Source organism: Podarcis gaigeae (genome assembly GCF_964106915.1).
Source record: "Podarcis gaigeae genome assembly, chromosome: 13".
NCBI classification, from domain to species: Eukaryota; Metazoa; Chordata; class Lepidosauria; order Squamata; family Lacertidae; genus Podarcis; species Podarcis gaigeae.
The window spans coordinates 30438058-30460281 of NC_139689.1; the positions used below are offsets into that span (position 1 = coordinate 30438058).

General features: G+C 47.0%; 2 protein-coding genes and 1 long non-coding RNA gene across 7 annotated transcripts in view; 1 reads left to right on the forward strand and 2 right to left on the reverse strand.

Moving 5' to 3' along the window:
• The window catches only part of LOC310829777 (uncharacterized protein), a 51208-nt gene extending 39693 nt beyond the window's left edge, over positions 1-11515 (reverse strand). The window contains exons 1-3 of one of the 4 annotated variants that reach the window (XM_083708660.1): positions 3528-3637; positions 2363-2432; positions 713-1282 (exon numbers count right to left, since the gene is read on the reverse strand). In XM_083708660.1, coding sequence (XP_083564786.1) covers positions 713-920 — 208 coding nt within the window. In that variant the 5' untranslated portion in view covers positions 921-1282; positions 2363-2432; positions 3528-3637. Of the gene's footprint in view, positions 1-712; positions 1283-2362; positions 2433-3150; positions 3170-3527; positions 3638-10452 lie in introns of those variants that run through there. The other 3 variants (XM_083708661.1, XM_083708663.1, XM_083708664.1) reach the window with 3 other exon arrangements.
• Positions 9969-22224, forward strand: part of IGFBP4 (insulin like growth factor binding protein 4) — a gene marked incomplete at its 5' end in the record, with an annotated part of 40532 nt that continues 28276 nt past the window's right edge. The window contains one exon of the mRNA XM_083708870.1: positions 9969-10317. Coding sequence (XP_083564996.1) covers positions 9969-10317 — 349 coding nt within the window. The remainder of the gene's footprint in view (positions 10318-22224) is intronic.
• LOC310829881 overlaps positions 11713-22224 on the reverse strand; it is a 49829-nt gene continuing 39317 nt past the window's right edge. For both annotated transcript variants that reach the window (XR_014557401.1, XR_014557402.1), the window contains exons 2-4: positions 17382-17633; positions 15076-15256; positions 11713-12534 (exon numbers count right to left, since the gene is read on the reverse strand). This is a non-coding gene — a long non-coding RNA (uncharacterized lncRNA). The remainder of the gene's footprint in view (positions 12535-15075; positions 15257-17381; positions 17634-22224) is intronic.

A 22224-nucleotide genomic window follows, 5' to 3' on the forward strand; every position in this document is an offset into this window, starting at 1 on the left:
CCCCATTTACGCCCCTAGTTAACAAAAGTTGTTGCTAGACATGGTACATTTTGAAGTTGGCTGACTAAGCGGGTCCGGGAGGTGGTGGTGCTGTGAGGCATTGTCAATGGGTATCACTCTGGGCAGGTAAAACAAGGCCTTTTTGGCAGGTGGAGCATGTCACATCTTAGTGCTTCATGGATGCCCAAAGCATGGGAAATGGGGTGGGTGGGTGTTGACGTCTGTTGGCAAACCAGGCCCAAAAAGATTTTGGCAGAAATTGATTTACAACTGCCATTTCTTTTCACTTTCCCTCTCAGCTTTGGTGCCCTCAGGTGGACATCTGTGAAAATGCAGGAAACAGAAATGCAGAAAGTATGTTTGTCCAATACCCAGAGGGTTCTAGCTCTCCCCTGGGATATTCCAAGACCTCACCTTCTGCTCTGTCAGTCCATAGCACCCCTGAAGTGTATTAACAAATAGCTTGTTTTGAAGGAGAGTTAGGAATCTTGGGGCACATTTAGATATCGCCGCTTAGAATAAGTGCAACGCTTCACAGATTTCCAAAGCATGCTTACTTAAGTGAAATGGCAGCAAATGCTGCTGGAGAGATGGCGGAGAAAACCTCAAACTGAATCTGACTAAACACAGACTAAAGCACATTTTAGGATCTATTTTGTGGAGATAACTGCTGCCATTGCACCTGCCGTTTGGAGCGGTTTCCATTTGTTACCTTCCGGCCTCCTGGAGAAGTCCTCCTCTGCCCGCTGTGAGACTCTTTCCAAATAAAATTGCTTGCACCGTGTCTTGATTTTACATTGAATGGAACACCAGTGGAGACACCATTCACATCTTCTTGTCCAACTTCTGTGGATATTTTTCCTCCATTTGTGAGGCCTGCAGATGTGGTCAGAATTCTTTAGAAGTATACAGCTGACCATCTGTGTGCACTTGACCCTTGTCCATTCTGGCTGGTTAAAGTAGCCAGAGAAGGTCTGGCCAACTGGACTGAAAATGACATTAACACTCCCTTGTGGGAGGGAGTGGTCCCTTTAAAGCATGTTGTTGCATCTGGTCATTTTATAATCTTCTGTGCTTGCGCAAAGTGCTTGCTTGACTCAGCTCTGGGAATCTCTGGATGAAAACAATTATCTGGGACTCTTTTTTAGCATCACTTCCTATCTGCTTGCAGGATTCAAAACCACCATGCCTCTGGTGCACAGATGTTAGCCCAGCCCGGCTGGCTTCCTTTTCATTTGGATGCCGTTTCTGAAGCTTGCAGTCAACCTGCTGCATTCTCGGCCTGCCAAAAAAATCTATTGTTAATTTTTCTCTAACACATTTCTGTGTGTTAGGCTATTGCAATAAATAATTTCTCTCTAATGCTGAGGGATGCGTTTCGGCCACAGTGCAAGAGGCACTGGAAGTCTTTTTGTTGTCCTACATGGTTCTAGCTATGTATCTCAAGGAGACATGCATAGTTCTCCCCCCTCCCCATTTTATCCTCTCAACAACCCGGTGAAGTAGGCTAGGCTGAGAGTGAGTGATTGGCCCAAGGTTACCCATTGAGCTTCATGGGCAAGTGGGAATTTGAGCCCTGTTCTCCCAAGTCCGAGTGCAACCCGCTAACCACTACAGCACACTGACTCTTACATTTCATTATATTAGGAATAACTGAATGGAAACCTTTTAAGTAACACTGACTCTGGAATATGAATGGCTTACTGGACTGAGATGCTTTATGATTTTTAAGCTTTTGGACTGCATAACTCAGGCATCGGCAACGTGTGGCCCATGGGCTGGATCCGGCCCACGGAGTCCATTTTACCGGCCCCCGAGCTGCCCCCGAACCAAGCCGCCCACTCAGCGACTTCTGCGCATGCTGTGCTAAACCTCCGCAGTGCAGTGCGGGGACTTGCCGAGCGGCGCCGGAAATCGCGTCTGCACACACGCAGATATCAGAAATCGCTTCTGCAGGTGTGACTTTTGGCATCTGGGAATGCACAGAAGCTATTTCCGGCACCGCGGACATGCACAGATGTGATTTCTGGTGTCGCGCTGCGTCGGTCCGGCCCACGGGTGATCTCTACAGGAGTGATCCGACCCATGGCTGGTAAGTGTTGCCGACCCCTGGCAAAACTCTTCATCTTGAAGGAAAAAAATGGGGAAATGAACATACCCTGAAACATTTCTCCGGTGAAAATAGAGACACCCTATTCCATCATTATCATTTTATTATTTATACCCCGCTCATCTGACTGGGTTGCCCCAGCGACTCTGGGTGGCTACCAACACATATAAAAACATATTAGAACACTAAACTTAAAAAAAAAAAACCACCATTTCCCTACATAGGGCTGCTGTCTAAAGGTTGTATAGATACCTATTTTCTTGGCTTGGTGATCGCTTTACTCCATACTCTCCAACATTTCTCTAATGAAAATAGGGACGTCCTAAGGAAAAGCGTGACATTCCAGGATCAAATCCAAAACCAAGATGGCTTCTGTAAATCTGGGACTGTCCCTGGAAAACAGGGACACTTGGAGGCTTTGAATTCATCAGGGACACCCTGATTAATTGCAGGCACATCTGGAGATTGCTGAGCTAGTGGGGCCTGCTCACATCTGTACCCAAAATAAGGAGTAATCTTTAAAACCTCATGAGGGCGCCATTCACGAAGACTTGAAGGCTGGCAGTGTGTAAATACATGATACATGAAAAGCATGTTATCACGCAGATACCAGGCGTGAGTTGTCTTCCCCGTTGTGCCTGCCAGTTGGATAGACTGCTAGCTTGAGGTCCCATATCAGATTTGGCTTGATCAAGCAAAGAAGAAAGGGAAATTACTGGAGAATATTTTGTCTTAATGGAAGGTCATAAGGAGGGTTGCCACAAGTTATTAAACTGAGGGGGGGAGGAATGTAAACTTGGCGGAGGGGAAAAAAGTTATTTTTAAGTGACTTTAATCTCTCCCCCTTCTCAAAAAAAAGCTTAAACAGTCTTTTAAGAAAAAGCAGGATGTAAAAGCTCAATTGCAAAGTGAGTGTGGCTTAAGTTTTCCTTTCGGATTGAAGCTGGTTTGAGGGAAAATGCATCAAATAGCAGTATTTTCTCAAGAAACTACAGGGTTGTGGGCAACGCCATGTTCAAATGCCAGCTGCGGGAACTCACTGGAACCAGAGGATACAGTAAGGTGTAAAGGTAAAGGTAAAGGTAAAGGGACCCCTGACCATTAGGTCCAGTTGTGGCCGACTCTGGGGTTGCGGCGCTCATCTCTCTTTATTGGCCGAGGGAGCTGGCGTACAGCTTCCGGATCATGTGGCCAGCATGACTAAGCCGCTTCTGGCAAACCAGAGCAGCGCACAGAAACGCCGTTTACCTTCCCGCCGGAGCGGTACCTATTTATCTACTTGCACTTTCATGTGCTTTCTAACTGCTGGGTGGGCAGGAGCAGGGACCGAGCAATGGGAGCTCACCCCGTCGTGGGGATTCGAACCGCCTACTTTCTGATCGGCAAGTCCTAGCCTCTGTGGTTTAGACCACAGCACCACCTGCGTCCCTCACGGTAAGGTGTACACAGCCTAAATAACTCTCTCTGGTTTCTTCCATATTCCAACTCTCATTTAGCAGCAAAGGCAGGCAAGGTGATAGATGGCAGGTTCTTTTCATAGGAGGCTGAAGTTGACATTATGCTTCTTTTGTCCCTAAAGAAGGTAAAGTAGAGGAGAGTCATTTGTGATGCAAATGTGCATTTTGGACAATGCAAGATATACATTTAGTTCACAAAGGAAAAGCCACTTTAAGCCTTATGCAGGAAGACACTGTCAATGGCTGCACTTCAGCTTTGAACTCCAGGTTATCACTCTGTGATTCAACTGTCTTAAATTATCTGGTTCAACAAAACAGGGTGGATGGAAGGAAGGAAAGAAAGAAGGAAGGAAGGAAGGAAGGAAACTTTGACAGTGCCACTCTTATGTATGCTTGATCAGAGAGTAAACTCCTTTGAATATATTCTGAGTAAATATGCACGAGATCAGTCTGTTTAACATTATGATTATGCGTTTTCAACCTGTTATATACTCTTGATAAAAGTAGGCATGATATCATTTCCTAGTTGGATCAATTTAAGTTATGAAAGGCATATGCAAGCTTTGGTTATTATTTTTAAAAGTTTTTTTTAGCTTTTGAGAAATGACAGTAGACAACTCGAAGAAATAACAGTGGAACAAATAACTGTGTGGAACACTCACTGCACTTAGGAAAGTGTCAGTCAGCTGCACATATTCTAACAAGAGAAATTCTGAGAACAGACCCACAATGAGAGTGCCTAATTTGACTACAGAGGCAGGAAGTCATGTGTTAAGCAGGTAAGCTTGGCATGTGTTGCTGTGTGGGTGGGTGTAACAACACACTGCTCTTGTTTATGAAACATATGAAAGGGAACAAAGAACTCTGTGTAGGACAGAAGAGTTCTGCTAAAGTCAGAAGCTCACATACACCTGTAGAAACCTACGGTGGTCTATAAATCAGGTCTCACCAGGTTTTTGTCCGGGAATTTATTTTCAAAGCCAGAACAAGTGAAGTAGTAACACAGAACAGCCTTCTTTTGAGTCTTGAGCAGCATGCCTCTCCTTGATCATCACCAAGTGCCCACAACCAGTTTCTATACATCTGAAATTGCCACTAAGGTCACTTACCTCAGAGACATAACTCTGAGGCAAGTTTGAGCCCCAGGGAAGTACGTATGCTTTTTTTATTTTTAAATGAAGTATTGTCAGTATGAGAGGGTTTATTTTAGCTTCTCTATATATCATCTAAAGTTCAAATCACACAAACATGTCTGAAGACCCCACAGGGTGGTGCAATTCAGGGTAGGGAAACAGTGGACTTGAAAAGAATTAATAGAATCATAGAGTTGGAAGGGATCACGTCTAATAATAATAATAATAATAATAATAAATTTTATTTATATCCCGCCCTCCCCAGCCGAAGCCGGGCTCAGGGCGGCTAACAACACTAAAACAGTGCAACATTATAAAAACATTATAAAAATTAATTAAAATCAAAATTGATGGCAACCATAAACTAAAGTTTTGTAAAGATTGCCAAAGGAGGGAGTCAGGCTGCGCCCTGACCAAAGGCCTGGTGGAACAGCTCTGTCTTGCAGGCCCTGCGGAAAGATGTCAAGTCCTGCAGGGCCCTTGTCTCTTGTGACAGAGCGTTCCACCAGGTTGGAGCCGCAGCCGAAAAAGCCCTGGCTCTAGTTGAGGCCAGCCTAACCTCTCTGTGGCCTGGGACCTTCAAGATGTTTTTATTTGAAGACCGTAAGTTCCTCTGTGGGGCATACCAGGAGAGGCGGTCCTGTAGGTATGAGGGTCCTAGGCCGTATAGGGCTTTGAAGGTTAAAACCAGCACCTTAAACCTGATCCTGTACTCCACCGGGAGCCAGTGCAGCTGGTATAGCACCGGATGAATGTGATCTCGCAGCGAAGACCCCGTAAGGAGTCTCACTGCGGCATTCTGCACCCGCTGGAGTTTCTGGGTCAGTCTCAAGGGCAGCCCCACGTAGAGCGAGTTACAATAATCCAGTCTGGAGGTGACCGTCGCGTGGATCACAGTGGCTAGGTCAGGGCGAGAGAGGTAAGGAGCCAACTGCTTAGCTTGGCGGAGATGAAAAAATGCTGCCTTTGTTATAGCTGCAATCTGCGCCTCCATGGAGAGGGAGGTATCGAAGATTACACCCAAACTCTTAACGGACGGTGCTGGCACTAATTGCACCCCCGCAAGAGATGGGAGTTGCCCCCTCAATCCCATATCGTCCCGTCCCAGCCAGAGGACCTCTGTCTTTGAAGGATTTAACTTCAACCGGCTCCCACGTAACCATCCAGCCACAGCTTCCAAGCACCTGATCAGTGTGTCTGGTGCCGAGTCAGGATGGCCATCCATCAACAGATAGAGTTGGGTGTCATCTGATGGCAGCCCAGCCCAAAACTCCAGACAAGCTGGGCAAGGGGGCACATAAAGATGTTAAAAAGCATCGGGGAGAGTATCGCACCCTGGGGCACTCCACACACCAAGGAGTGGCGGGATGACAATTCCCCCCCAAGCGCCACCCTCTGTCCCCGACCAGAGAGAAATGAGCGCAGCCATTGAAGGACTGTGCCCTGGATCCCCATTTTGGCAAGGCGGTGGTCCAGGAGTTCGTGATTGACCATGTCGAAGGCTGCTGACAGGTCTAGAAGAATCAGCAGCCCCGACCCGCCTCGATCCAGCTGCCTGCGGAGATCATCTGTTAGGGCGACCAGAGCCGTCTCGGTCCCATGACCAGCGCGGAAGCCAGACTGGAATGGATCCAGAGCCGATGTTTCATCCAGAAACCTACCAAGCTGTTCAGCAACCGCTCTCTCAATCACCTTACCCAGGAATGGAAGATTTGAAACCGAGCGGTAATTGGATAGATCTAAGGGATCTAATGATGTTTTCTTTAAAAGCGGGCGCACCACTGCCTCCTTCAGTTCCCTTGGGAATGTCCCGGTGCCAAGGGACAAATTGATGATATCCCTCGGGGGACCCGCACCTCGTCTGGACACGCTCTAATCAGCCAGGACGGGCACGGGTCGAGAGGACAAGTGGTGGGCTTTCCAGCTCGGAGGAGTCTGTCCACATCGGCTGGGGATATCTGGTCAAAGTGGTCCAATACTGGACCCGAGGACAGTCGAGGGGCCTCCAGTTCCTTTATTGTATCCAAATTGGCAGGGAGGTCATGGCGGAGCAACAGGACCTTCTCTGCAAAAAAGCTCGCAAATGCCTCACAGCTGTGTGTCAAATTGTTATTTAAATTTGGCTGTCCTTCGAGGGACATTAAAGACCGAATTATACTAAATAATTGCGCCGGGCGAGAGCTAGCAGATGCAATGGAGGCCAAGAAGTAGGACTTCTTAGCGGCCTTCACTGCCATCTCGTAGGTTTTCATAAAAACCCTATAAGATGTTCTTGAAGCTCCGTCACGGGCACCCCGCCATATTCGCTCTAGCTGTCTGAGGTCCCGCTTCATTTTCCAGAGCTCCTCGGTAAACCAGGGAGCCCGGTTTCTGCGGGGTCGCAGAGGGCGCTTAGGTGCGATCTCATTGATGGCTGCCAGGAGCTGGGTATTCCAGCCCTCAACAAGCTCAGTCAATGAGTCGCCAGGGGGAGAAAGGTCCCGCAAGGCTTGATGGAAGGCTTTGGTCTACTCCAAATCCCTCCAATGGAAGAATCTTTTACCCAGCATGGGGCTCAAACCCACAAGCCTGAGATTAAGAATCTCACCCTCTACCAACTGAGCCATCCCTCAGTTGTTCCATTGCTACTTCTCACCTTTCTTTATTCTTGTCCCAAGCTGGGAAAAAACCCCATCAGGATGTAGCAGGGATAGGTAACCCGGGACCCTCCAGACATTTATTGGACTCCAACTCCCATCATCCCCGACCATTGGCTTTGATGGCTGTGGCTGATGGGAGTTGGAGTCCAGAAACATCTGAGCAGCCACAGGCCCCTATCTTTGGGCTACAGTGGTTTGGAAATGTTTGTGTTTGCCCTAAATGGGAGGTACACACACACCACAAGTTTGCAGAATGAGGGAAAAGGTGGAAAGAGTGAATATCCTCTCTTCTCTGGAATTATCCAGTGGACAAACAAAAGGAAATGGTGCTCGCTTTAGTGTTTAAAGCAGTGTTTCCGAAACTTGGGTCTCCAGCTGCTTTTGGACTACAACTCCCATCATCCCTAGCTAGCAAGACCAGTGGTCAGGGCTGATGGGAACTGTAGTCTCAGAACAGCTGGAGACCCAAGTTTGGGAAATATGGTCTTCAGTGATTTACTGCACAGAGATGCATCTAGTGTCTTTGTTGTATAGCTTTTGCTGTATGCTGCAGATGTACCTCTTTACCCAGATCTTCGACACTTAAGGTACAGTGGTACCTTGGTTTAAGAACAGCTTAAGAACGCTGCAAACCCAGAAGTAGGTATTTTGGTTTGTGAACTTTGCCTTGGAAGCAGAACATGTTTTGCTTCCTGTTGAGTGTGCTTCATTTGTAAATTGAGTCCCCCGCTGCGATGGGAAAGCACGCCTTGGTTTAAGAACGCTTTGGTTTAAGAACGGACTTCCGGAACGGATTAAGGTCGTAAACCAAGGTGCCACTGTATTTACTCCATGGGACCCACCTCTTTTGCCGAATTTCGACTCTTCTGTTCCAGTGGGAAGGCTTTTGTTTGTTTTTTGAACTGTGTATTGCATTGTTGTAACCCACTCTGGGACCATATGCTGAAGGACAGGTAAAGGACCTTACAGATATATAATAAATAAATGCTTTTTTAGGAATACATAATTGCCTTAGAGCGGCTTCAGACCTTCTCGCAAAGGAAGCAAAGCACATGTGTAGTAGATCTGCCCATCTGGTTCCCCGTTTTCTGCTAGAATGCAGGAGATACACAAGGTCCCCACCTGCACACGCCTCATGTGGAAGCAAGGAAAACCAAGGGATACTTTATTTGTGAATTCCCTTTTTCTCTTGTCCAGGTAACCTGCAAAAACAGGAATCCATTTTATGCAATATCTGGCAATGGCCACTAGCATAGGTGTTTTATATATATATATATATATAAATTAAGCCTAGACAAGTTCATGGAAGTACAGTGGTACCTCAGGTTAAGTACTTAATTTGTTCCAGAGGTCCGTAGTTAACCTGAAACTGTTCTTAACCTGAAGCACCACTTTAGCTAATGGGGCCTCCTGCTGCTGCCGGAGCACGATTTCTGTTCTCATCCTGAAGCAAAGTTCTTAACCTGAAGCACTATTTCTGGGTTAGCGGAGTCTGTAATCTGAAGCGTATGTAACCTGAGGTACCACTGTATACCGTACATCTATCAATCACTAGACACCACAGCTGCTAAGAATGGAACTTCCACAGCCAAGTGCAGTATACCTCTGATTCCTGGATGATGGGAATAAACAACAGGAGCTGGCCGTCCCTTTTAGAGCCTGCTTGTGAGCTGGCTACTCTTAAGAGACTAGATCAGGCAAGGCAAACTCCAGCCCTCCAGATATTTGGGACTACAATTCCTGTCATCCCTGACCACTGGTCCTGTTAGCTAGGGATGATGGGAATTGTAGTCCCAAACATCTGGAGGGCCGGAGTTTGCCTATGCCTGGACTAGATGGATCCATCATATCACACAGGCAGTGGTACCACTGGGACAGGACTTTAGGACAGGCGTTGAAGGCCCCACTCAGTAGAACGATTGGGAGGTTCCCCAAGCCCAGCGGAAGTGGCCCACCACATTTTTAAATAAGCAAAACAGCACAAATTTACAGCCCCCTTCCTCTTCCTAGAGTCCCATTAAAATCCAAAATCTAAAATTACCTAACCACAACACCGGACCCAGCATGACCATTCTCATGTTCTGAGCCTAATCAATGCAACGCCTGTGTGGCCACAACCTCAGACGAGGCATGCATGATATAATTGTGGCATTATTCTTTCTCTCTCCCCCCCCCACCTACCCCCCCAGCCCAGCCTCCCCACCCTCCCTTTCACAGAGAAACCAAACAGGCACTGGCAAGGCGCACTCGTAACTTACCAAAGTAATAGGAGAAGCATGGCTGGAGGGCTGCTGCTATTTTCCAGTCCCGGCACAGGTTTCCGTCTTTGCAGCAGCTGCAAGCTCTTTGTGCTTCCTTCCTCAGGGCAAATGAGGTCTTTTCTCAGCTGTGGGGCAAGCTGCCTTGGTTGCTGCTGCTGTTCTCCTTTGCCTCTCCCTCCAACAGGGAGGTGTGGCCAGAGAGTGGTATAAAGTCCAAAGAAAGAGCTTCTCCCCCCTTCAGTACAGAGTCCCCCTTTCTACAGGAGATCAGATTCTCTGCTCTGCCAGCAACACAGTTATTTTCTTTTATTTTTGCAATCGCCTTGCCTGTCGGTCCCTTGCTGCCCTGTAACACCTGCCTACCTGCCATGCACTCGGGGACTGCGCCCATCACTCTGCTGCTCCTGGTACAGGTGGGCTTTTCCGTGAGCCTCGACGCCATCCAGTGCCCACCATGCTCCGAGGAGAAGCTGGCGCGCTGCAGGGCGCCCACCGGGTGCGAGGAGCTGGTGCAGGAGCCCGGCTGCGGGTGCTGTGCCACTTGCGCCTTGGCCAAAGGAATGCCCTGTGGGGTCTACACGCCGCGCTGCGGCTCTGGGCTGCGGTGCTACCCGCCACAGGGAGTGGAGAAGCCTCTGCACACACTCATGCACGGCCAAGGGGTCTGCATGGAGCTGGCTGAAGTGGAAGCCATCCAAGAGAGCATGCAGTCCACAGGTAAGAGGGGCATCAGGCTCTCAGGCACATAAGCCTGGCAGGCAGGTCTACTGGCCGCACCAGTTGTGGCGCAGAGGAAATGCTGTACTATGGTTTGCATGCGGGGAAGGGTGGATTTGTCTGGGGGTACCTTACCTTTGTGGGTAATGGCTTGCGTCCGCAGTCTTCAAGTTGCCAGTTCTGAAAACGGGCACAACCACAGCTATTGGCCAGTACCTGGAAGGAAACTGATGCCACATCAACCATCACTGCACCCTTGACCGATGCTAGATTTAACAACTTCACGCTCTCTCTTGGGACCCTTCAGAGAGCTTTGTGCTGCATTGTCAGGCTCACAATATGCTTCTTGGCTGCCAACTTGTAACACAAAAATAACCTGCGCGCATGTTCAAAACGACAAGTGGCAAAAAAATACTTGTTGCAGGTCGAGTTTCCAAGGGCTGCATTTTCCTAGTGCATTGTCCTCTGTGGCAAGGGAAGTGCGCTCACATGTGCGGATAGTGGTGGTGGGGAGATCATCTGCTCTGTGGTGAAAGATTTGAACATGTATTTCGTATGTTCTACTGTTAGCGCAGCATGGTTCGCGGTAGTCCTTTTCCTATGCGTGAATAGTCGGGGGATAGAATGGGGCTGAAAATAACTGGTATTTCGAGTTCCTTTTGTTTACCTCCAGAGCTCTCTCTGCATAGGTTTTGGCACATGGGAGAAACAGGGCGATTCCAGACAGGAGCTTACTATTGTAAACGGGGGCCCTTCAGATATGGCAAATGGGGTGTTGGCAACATGTAGCGGTGGTCACCCCCCCTTTTTGTTTTAACTTGCTGGATTGTACACACTTCAAACGTGAACTGCACAGACATGATGCTGGTCAAACTTGGGATGGGGAAAGAAAAACAAATATTAATACAGCCTGTCTGCTTATAGCGCAGTCATTAGAACATGAGACTCTTAATCTCAGGGTCCCGGGTTCAAGCCCCATGTTGGGCAAAAGTTCCCTCCATTCCTTGTGGTTGGACTAGATGATCCTCAGGGTCCCTTCCATCTCTACAATTCTATGATTCTCTGACTACAGCAAGGCATGACTGTTTAAGCAATGGATTGCACCTCTCGTTTAGTTTTTTCACTGTTCATTTTTAGGTAGTGTTCATTACTTACTAATAAAAATTATTTGAAAATATGTAGGAGGGAAAACGCTGATGTTTTGATGCTGACCACGACGCATATACACTGTGGGAAAGCTTGCAGGTACAAAGAACACTGAACCCCACAATATCTAACAGCAGGCTTTTCCAGGCTCCCTATCATCCACCCAGTAGCTCTGGCACCGGGGGGCGGAGAGCAGGCAGGGGCGGGGCTGGCACACGTCCCGGGTGCGTGGCACCCAGTGCAGGCGGGGGGTCAGCCATGATGGCACCCCACCGGGATCGCACTGCCAGGGGCGGTGCGCTCCCCCCGCACTCCTCTTCCTCCGCCAGTGCAGTGCATCCACCCCCTCCAGAATTGGACAAGAAGGTGATTTGTCACTTTATTTGAAGTTGTTTCCTAAAGATCTCCTAATGGAGATCAGATGCGCCTGTGTAGATTTCAGCTTCCTTTTCCTTTCAGCTACGAAAGGGAGGCGTGCAGGGAAATCTTGTACACATCTAACTCGGACACGCTCAAATTCAGTGGGAACGGGTTCCCAGGTAATTTGCATGTACCGAGGACTGCAGCCTAAAGTACATAAGGGGTAACTGAGGCTGCAGCCTTGGAGCAGCAGGTTGGACCAAATGACTCTTGGGACCCTTTACGGTTCTATGATTCTATGTAGGGGGTTTTCTTTTCTTCTTTTTTTAAAAAAGAAAATCCCAGAATTTTTTTTAAATTGTTTTATTTCCACACAAAACATCTCTACTTCAGTGTTAGCATAAGTCCTTCACGTCTAATTGCCCCAGTAACAACTGTTTCAGTGCACTGATCCGATATGCAAACATGCCAATACAAAACCTTTCTGGAGCATAGGCTGTGCCAAGAAGTTGCAGACCACACGCGTCAAGGGCATGTAAATACTATTCAGCCATGACTGTTCAGTGCCTCTGACCCGGAATGTCTTGGAGTGCTAGTGTCAATCAGGACCACCTATTTCTGCTGCATAGAGCCACAACCTTAAAGAGAGAAAGAATGGAAGGTCGATCTTGGAGATAAAGTGACAAATGATGTTTTTTTCTTCCTTTGAAACTGGGAGGAAAGAAATTTCAGTGAAGAAATTTGGTTTGTATTCCCTCTTTGCCACCCCATAACTCTCATACCCATTTTTTTTTTGAGAAGCAATGCACAAACCTTCGAGATGCACAAAGAAGTCATGTGAGTGATATCTAAATGTTTCACTATTGTGCAATCATGCTGTAGAAAAAAACATAACCAGTGCACATACTGGTACAGAAAGGTGTACCCACACCTACATACAGGGGTGCCAAGTTGAATTTTTTTCACAATTTTTTTTTGTGGGGTGGGGGCAAGTAAGCCCCACCTTCATAATCGATCACATGATGCGGTGCATGCACACCATTTGAATGGCAATGCCCATCAAATATTTTAGAGGGGAGTTGAAGACCCCTCGGCTCCTATGAGTTGGTTCCTATACCTGCGTATGCCCAGAAAGTTAAAAAAAAAAACACTTTGGAGGGGGGTGGGAAGAGAGGAGAGGCAATTGAGGTGAAGCCTTACTCTGCACCAACTGGAGTGGACAGGGCATGGTGGTGAGATGTTTGGGGTGGAGAAGGCACTGAAAGGATGTGATTCATTCTATGCTGTGCAAGGCACATTGCGATTGCAGCATTCAGCAAATACTGGGAAATAAGAGAATGGTTAGTGCTGGAAGGCTCCTGTCTGGAAGCAACCATTGGCTGGTGTTCTAAGAACATACATGGCTGCAAGTGACAGGTTCTGCAACAATGGCCTGGCCCAATCCACCTGGTCAGCTCTTCTGCCTTTACGAGCAGCCAGAAGCTTGACAGGCAGCCACTGGCAAGTGATACTTCCTCAGCGTAGAGAGGGAGAATATCATCTCCTAATTGCGACTGATCCATCCACTAAAAGGCACAGCTATGGGGCTGACATGAGAGTCAGTTGGCAACCTTGGGTTAATGGGCTTTAAATGTGCTACATTTAATGTATGTGGGTGGCATTGTGGTCTAAACCACAGAGCCTAGGGCTTGCCAATCAGAAGGTTGGCGGTTCAAATCCGCACAATGGAGTGAGCTACTGTTGCTCGGTCCCAGCTTCTCCCAACCTAGCAATTTGAAAGCCTGCCAGTGCAAGTAGATAAATAGGTACCACTCTGGCAGGAAGGTAAACAGCATTTTTGTGCGCTGTTCTGGTTGGCCAGAAGCGGCTTAGTCATGCTGGCCACATGACACGGAAGCTGTACGCCGGCTCCTTCGGCCAGTAAAGCGAGATGAGCGCTGCAACCCCAGAGTTGTCCGCGGCTGGACCTAACGGTCAGGGGTACCTTTAAATGTGCTACATTTTCAGTGACATACAAAGAAATACCATACTAAGGGATCTCGTGTACCCCTGGAGTCCTGTGTCCAGTTCTGGGCACCACAGTTTAAGAAGGCTATTGACAAGATAGAATGTGTGCAGAGGAGGGTGACCAAGGTGGAAACCAAGCCTTATGAGGAACGGTTGAGGGAGTTGGGTATGTTTAGCCTGGGGAAGAGGACACTGAAAGGCATATGACAGCTTTCTTCAAATACCTGTTGCACGGAAGATGGCACAAGATTGTTTTCCGCTGCCCCAGAGGGTAGGACCCAAACCAATGGATTCAAATTACACGAAAGGAGTGTCTGACTAAACACCAGGAATAACTTTCTGACAGAGCTGTTAGACAGTGGAATGGGCTACCTTTGAAGGTGGTGGACTCTCCTTCATTGGAGGTTTCTAAACGGAGAGCAGATGGACATCAGTAATTCCTTCAGTAACTCCTTTTAGTTCCTTCCCAACTCTACAGTTCTATGGTTCTCTGTGTTTTTCAAAAACCCACAGTGTTTCTATTGAAAAAATTACCGTGCAAAATGTTGGAACAAAGGGGTACCAACTTGAATAAAATATTGCGGGTCCCAGGTAAGCCCCACACTGCATAATCAATCACAAGGTAAAGGTAAAGGACCCCTCGACGGTTAAGTCCTGTCAAAGGCAACTATGGGGTGCGCCGCTCATCTGGCTTTCAGGCCGAGGGAGCTGGTGTTTGTCCACAGACAGCTTTCCAGGTCACGTGGCCAGCATGACTAAACAGCTTCTGGCACAACAGAACACTGTGATGGAAACCAGAGCGTACGGAAACACTTTTAACCTTCCCGCCACAGTGGTACCTATTTATCTACTTGCGCTGGCGTGCTTTTGAACTGCTAGGTTGGCAGGAGCTGGGACCGAGCAACGGGAGCTCACCCCATCACTGGGATTTGAACCGCCGACCTTCTGAATGGCAAGCCCAAGAGGCTCAGTGGTTTAGACCACAGCTCCACCTGTGTCCCTCCAACCACAAGACCACATACACTCACTATTTGAATGACAATTCCCATCAACTTTGGGGGTCTCGGGGGGGGGGGGAGCAAAGGGGTCTCGACCCTAGGAGTTGGCTCCAATGTCTGAACTTCATTTTCTGTTAGTTGGCTGCTGGAAATCTATGCTGTGCAGATATCCCTGCCCTTTGGCCCAACACATATAAGCAAATAAGAAGCTTGACTGGAGTGGGGGGCCAGAATGCAGACCACCTACCTGCGTCTGGGCCTGCAAATACCAGATCCATTAACTCCTTCCATCTTGTCTGGTTCTCTGCTGTGCTTTCAGTCTTGAAATCCACAGGTGGCAGGTTTGTTGTGTTGCTCTGTGTGAAGGTCACGGTCCAACAGACTTCTCACACCATGTGTTGTCGTCTCCTGTATGAACTCTCCACAAGCTGCATCAATGCAAATTCAAACTTTATTCTTGATGAGGCTTGGGAGCCTGCACCCAGCAGTAACTAACCCAGCCAGGCCACACCTCTGAGTCAGCTGCTCTCCAGGAAATGGCTTCCTGGGTCACAGCGGTTTCTTTTTAAGGGGCCACATACTAGATGTTTAATTGACAATGCATACATCCCGCTCAGAAGACTCCTTTTTAAAAATCACTGCTGGCAAACTGGCTCTCTAGTTAAGTTTTTGTTGTTGTTTTAACTTGCCATGACCACAGAACTAGTTATAAAGCACAGTTTGGCAGCGGAGAAAGTGTTCAGCTGTGTGCCTTGCAAATGGAGGAGAATATGCATGGCCGTCTAGCTCCTCTCAAAATACCATTAAGCTCAGATCCTCCAAGAATCTCTATTTTCCAGGGACTTTCCTGATTTAAAGAAGCCGTCCCGGTTTCTGATTTGATCCCTGAATGTCCCACTTTATCTTAAAGGTAAAGGGACCCCTGACCATTAGGTCCAGTCGTGACCGACTCTGGGGTTGCGGCGCTCATCTTGCTTTATTGGCCGAGGGAGCCAGTGTTTGTCCGCAGACAGTTTCCGGGTCATGTGGCCAGCATGACCAAGCTGCTTCTGGCGAACCAGAGCAGCACACGGAAACGCCGTTTAACTTCCCGCCGGAGCAGTACCTATTTATCTACGATGTGCTTTCGAACTGCTAGGTTGGCAGGAGCAGGGACCGAGCAACGGGAGCTCACCCTGTCGCAGGGATTCGAACTGCCGATCTTCTTATTGGCAAGCCCTAGGCTCTGTGGTTTAACCCACAGTGCCATCCGCGTCCCTCCTTTGCGCCTTAAGTTGTCCCTATTTTCTTTGTAGCATTGTTGGAGGGTATGGAGTTATTCAACCCCCGAGCCATCTGAAGGCAATCCTGTATAGGGAAGTTTTTTTTAAAAAAAGGTTTTATTGTCTTTTTATATATGCTGGAAGCTGCACAGAGTGGCGGGGGCGACCCAGTAAGATATGTGGGGTATAAATAGTAAAGTTATCATTACGGAATGGGAGGCCGTCTCTATTTTCATCGGAGAAATGTTGGAGGGTATGTAAGCTTAGACTCTGGCTGTCCACCACTGATGGTAACATACACCAAGTGTCGCACAAGCAGCAAAAAATAATAAAACTTGGTAGGTTACTGGGAAGTCAGACAAAATTGTCTGTATGCTGTAATTGCAGTGCACCTTATATACCACAGAATGAATTGCATTCATTTCAGGGTCGTTCTCACCATGTCCTGTCCACTCCAGTGGGTGGGAGTGCCAAAGTCTCCCCCCCCAAATGCCCACCTCCTTTCCAACCCCTTTTATTCATTTATTTTGCCAAGTGCATAAAGTTGAAGTTAAATGCGCATAAGTTGCGAGTAAGTTGCAGCCTTCCTGTATTTAACATCTTGAGCTCCTTGGAAAACCACCTTGAGTTCAACCTTGTTGGAAAAGTGAAATGCAAATACCAAACCAAATCAAGATTGGAGGAGATGACCCTCGTGGCCCTTTCCCAACTCTACCTTTCTAGTATAAATCAAAAAGCAGACCATGACAATGATAAGAGTCCTTGTTTGCAAGGCAGATTTGTATATGAGCCTTTGGGAAGGAAATGCAATTTATTCCCTATGAGTGGCCTGGGGATCAAGTAACTGAGATCACTTTCCCCTTTAGCATGAACTGCCTGGTGTAAGGGCCATCCATTATCAATCAGGATGCAAGGAGATTAAGGAGGGATTGACAACAGGAGGTTGCTAGATGCTCCTACTGTCTGCATTTTATCAAGGTCACTCCATATTTCCTGGTACTTGTCCCTGGCAAATTGCTGTCTCTCTGTTATGCCTTGGGGGAAGGGATACCTTTAAAAGAACGTGCTGGTAGAGTGCTCACATGTACACTACCTTAGTTTCTGCCAACACACCCTAGAGTGTTAAGGTTGCTGAATGTGTTTTGATTCTGTGGTGAGTACCATCCGATCCATGGCAGGGTGGAACATTATATTAAACTTCAAGCTCTCGCAGCTCCAACCCCAGCCCCAGCCTTGACCCCTATGGCCAGCTTATTAACACAAACTGCTTCAGATGCAGCGGCTATCATACCTTTCCAAGTGTCCCAATTTTCCAGGGACTGTTCCAGAATTATGAAAGCCATCCCGGCTTCTGATTTGATTCTGAAATGTCCCCATTTCCCCCGCCAGTGCTGTTGCCTTTGAACTCAGGAAGGAGGATGAGCCGGCCCTTGTCCTGAGTGGCAGAAAGGGAGCATCCCATTGCCTCTCCATGGCCACTGCTGATGGCCTCCTCCCTTGGGCAGCTCGTAGTGGATATGGCTGCTGCCACCAAGGCCCAGCTCTGCATGATGCGCCGGCTCTGAGAAGCAAACAGAGAGTAGGGCGTGAAGAAAGGGGGAGAGGAGAGGAGCACAAGGAATCTTGAATTATTATTTTCAATGCTTTGCGTCTAATCTTACCCCTTTCTAAAATGTATTTATGGTGTGTGTTTTTCTTTTGGTAAATCTACAAATAATAAAATCAGGATTACGGGGTTTCCTCAGGACAGTGGAAGGCATGTGTGCTCGGTCTCGTTGATGTAGTGCTAGTAGTCTTCACCCTTCTTCTGACAGGAAATTCTTGGCAGGGGGACGGCAAAAAATGGGGGGGGGTGTTGAGGAGGGTCAGTTGCGGAGTGGGGGAGTGAGATATGTCCCTATTTTCACTTGAGGAATGTCGGAGGGTATGGGCTATTGTAGATTCAGGGCGCTTCCAGGCGCTCTTTGGGGGTGGGACCTACCAACAAATTCAGGCTCTGCCATGATAGCTGATGGTGAAGTCTTGCTCAGCAAATCCATTTCCCTCAGCGATCAGACTTTTGCCAAAAGGCAAATGATGGGGAAATGCCATTGGCGAGCACTTGCTTTGACACGACGTCATCTAACCGCCCTCCTTGCAAAACAGATCGCAATAAATACTCGGTAAACAGGTGGTTTGGAAGCACCCTCAGGGTAAAATAAATAGCACAGCACACGGGAAGCAGAAAAGGCTTTCATCCGAACTGCTGGTGATTTGTGCGGTCTCTCAGGCAGTGATTCTTGGTGTGAGGCTGTGTACCCTTTACTCTGCATCTGGCATGTTCCCAACCACAGTTTTGCACATTAGCCACACGCCACACCCATCCTGTCACTTCTTCAGGAAATGCCGCCTTTTGATGCATTCCCACCTCAAACCGACTTCGAACCGAATTGAGAATTGAGCCACCTCGCTGTGTTTAAGCCAGCAATGTGTGCACTGCAGTTTTAGTTACAAATACACAGGAGGCGCTCTGTGTTCATTTGTGAAATATGAGGGTGAGGGTTACCACTTTCTGGGGTGTGTACCTACGCCTCAGAGGCAGCCCAAGATACTTGGCAGTGTGAGGCAAGAGACAAGGTGGTGCCGCTAACAGTCCCTATTCCTGGTACAGATGCCAGCCACTTGAATTTGAATTCCAGCACTGGCAACACAACAACATCCTCTATCCACTTGAGGGCGACAGGCCACCTCAGGGGACAAAGGGCAGGCCACACGGCATGCACCTCTCTTCTCCAAAACCTTGCCACTGCCACTCTGCTCTGCAGCATCAGCCAACCAAGGTGGCTGCTTCACTCTGCTTTATGGAAGGGCTGGTCCTGTTGGTATGCTTCTAGCAACAGCCTGAACCTGCAGAAATTATATATTGGCACAGACCTAAACACTGTAGAAGGCATCACTTGCTAAATTTCTGTCCTGAGTCTCCCAACATATAGTTTCATTGGATGTAATGAGTTGAAGAACTTAAATGTCTACATCAGGGTCCTGGATTAATTTGAGCCTACAGAGGTGAAGTCAGGGCTGGCTCAAGACATCTTGCTGCCTGAGGCGGACAAAATGGCACCTCCCATTCCATGTAGAGAAGTAGATTGGAGCACCAATTGATTCTTAGTTCAACACTGGTGATAGGATAGCACACCTGAGGGAAGGAGGTACACTTAGGGGCTCTGTGTAACATAGAGAGCTCTCCTTCAACATCTCATTGCCCTTCCCTCCGTATCTGCTACCCAAGGCAGCTGCCCCACCCTGCCTAACAGTAGGGCCAGTCTCGTGTGGAATGTAGGGATGGCTAGATCTATCAATTTTGGTTCTCTCTCTCTCTCTCTCTCTCTCTCTCTCTCTCTCATTTTTCCAATGTTAAATTCAGTTATCCACATTTCTGCAGCAATTTTTGATTTATAAGAAAATCATGAAAATTTGACAACATATTAGTGTTAACTTCATCTAATAAACAGGTTTTTGTAAGCAGTTTTCAATAAGGTACACACTTTTGCAAGGACTTCCCCCTATGTAACACATTTTCTATGTATGCATTTTATCCGCACTTTCGCCTAATACAAACATTTCTGTAAGCAATGTTTAGTTGGAGAACTGCACTGCAAAATTCAGAGAAGGGCGAATTTTGAAGGATTGCTGTGTTTTGGTTCACATATTGTTTCGCAAAGTGTGAATTAGGTAGGTTTACCTTGGGCATCATTGAGGTCATACTATTTCAGACGCAAGCTGAGATTCCAGCAATGGTCTCCTCCATTGCAACTCTAGTTTGAGAGCCTTTCTCTCACTTAAGTGTACTTTTGTGCTACCTTTACTTCTAGATTGAAATGCTGAAGAGCCTCAAACTCTTCAGGGCAACTGATGATCCTAAAAGATTTAAACCAGAGGGCTGGATCCAGAAGTGGCCTAACCACCATGGGACATTTCAACAGCAGAACTGACTAGGGAATGTGTTTCTGTAATGTGGTAGTTAATTGAAGACGGAAGATGGGATCTTGTACATCAATGGATCTTCCCATGATTTAAAATACATATTTAACCCTCCTCTTATGTCTTCTACCTTCCATGTTTCCCTTATGTGTCTTCACTTGCCGCACCATTCAGAAATATGTTGACTGGCTCATTTACTTAAAGCATCTGAATTGTTTTAATAAAAAAAAAAATCCCCCATTCTTAGCCAGGACTTCTGCATCTTTAAAGAGCAGGATGACAAGCAGAGTTCAAGAGGTGACATTTCCCATCACTTCATTTCCATCAGGGAAAAACATCTTCTTAAAGGCATGCAATTATTTAAGACTGACCAAGAATGCTTCCTGGTATTGTTCTCTAGGCAGGGGGAAACCTAACATTGCATTGAAAGCACACCTAGAGACTGCAACTGAGATTTTTAAATGAAAAAATTAATGTTCACCAACGTACAAGCTTATGAACCCTACTGAAATTAGAATTACTTCTGAGTTAATAAGTTTTGTATTGGAGTATTAGTGTGACCTCCTGATTATTTATGTTGTCTCCTTTTTGCTTCCACTGATGGAAGCAAATGTGTGTCCCAGTGAACTGAGGATGCATGATGGGGGGGGGGGGCGACTCATGACCATTTTGCGCTAAATTCAGCCCCTCTTACTTACTAACACACATTACGCCACACGAAAAGAAATGTGCTGTTTGCCTCTGAATCTTTACTGGCAACTGGCCAGAGGGCTGCAAGTCTTCTACACAAGCCCAATCATTCAACACAATAAATCAACTTCTTCCTTTGAGAAAAAATATATAACTTAAATGGCTGCCTTTAAGTACCCTTGAGTGTGGAAATGTGTGATCAAGGGCTTTCAAAAAGTCTTCATGGATTAAGGATCCAGGGAGTTGAAAACATACAGGTGAGTGCAGAAGTTAGCATCCCGAGAATCGACTTTTGGCTTTCTAGTTGCTCAGAGTCTTGAACGTATGTGGGCAATGCCTGGTGGCATCACAGAAATGGGGGCGGTTTCTGGATGCGATTTCTGCTAGTCTAGGCATGGGGCTTCAGAACCACGCCAAGCTCCACACCAGATGGTAGGATAAGAAATGCACGAACATTTGCTTAGCTAACACACTTCGTGCAAGTCACAAACGTAGGGTCAGTTTGGCACAGGTTTGCCTTGTCAAAGATGCCATCTTGCTCAAATAATTTGGCCTTGCACCTGAAATCACTGCATCTTAAAAGATTCAGAAGTCCTGACTAGGAATGGGGGATTTTTTTTTCTTATAATGCAGGCATTGTGAAGGCCTCTGTTGGTTCTTTCCCCCATGACTTTTCTTGATGGCCCTGTTTCCCCCATGCTGGATAGTGTGTGGGCACATATCTTCCTGATGTTTGGCTCAAAGAGAGCAGAAGCCCAGCTGCTTCTCAGACTTGAGTTATCATGAAGGTTTTGTTTGGTTCAAATCACGGCATCCCAAAGGATGCAACCCTGGAAATCACAGCAGGAAACTGGCTTCCCTGCCTCCAGTGGAAACTGGGAAGACAAGGCATCCAGGAAACAGCTGAGGCATCATAGGACCACACTTTTTGAGAATGAAGGCTGCGGAAAGGCTTCCTCCATCAGCGGACAGGAAAAACTTTCCCATCACTTGTTGGGATTGAGAAGTGACCTCAACTGCACATTGTGGTATGTCAAAGTGGCTAGCCATGAACGAGCAACTGTGCTCATGCATATGTGCACCTGCCATGCTTCTCATTTCCCTAAGCTGAAAACAAGCCAGTGTTGTCTTAGCATTGTGTGCAAATCATTACTTGTGATTTCTTGCCAAACAAATGACGAGAGCTAAGAGCAAACCTTGATTTTGTTCATTTTAACTGATTTGACTGCCAGTTTTACCTATTTCTTTTGCGCTAAGTGTTGCATTATCATTATCTTATTATTTAAAATAATAATAAATCAATGAAAATAATAATAACATAGAACAATAATTAATATTTATTTGTGCCTTAGGCTCAGGAAAGATGAAAGTTATGATAAAACTTTCTAAATAAATAAAGTTGTGTGCTTGCTTCCCTTCCAGTTTGTTCTATAAACTGAGTAACGGTAATGTAACATGCTTAAGATGTAAGGTCTAATTAAGAT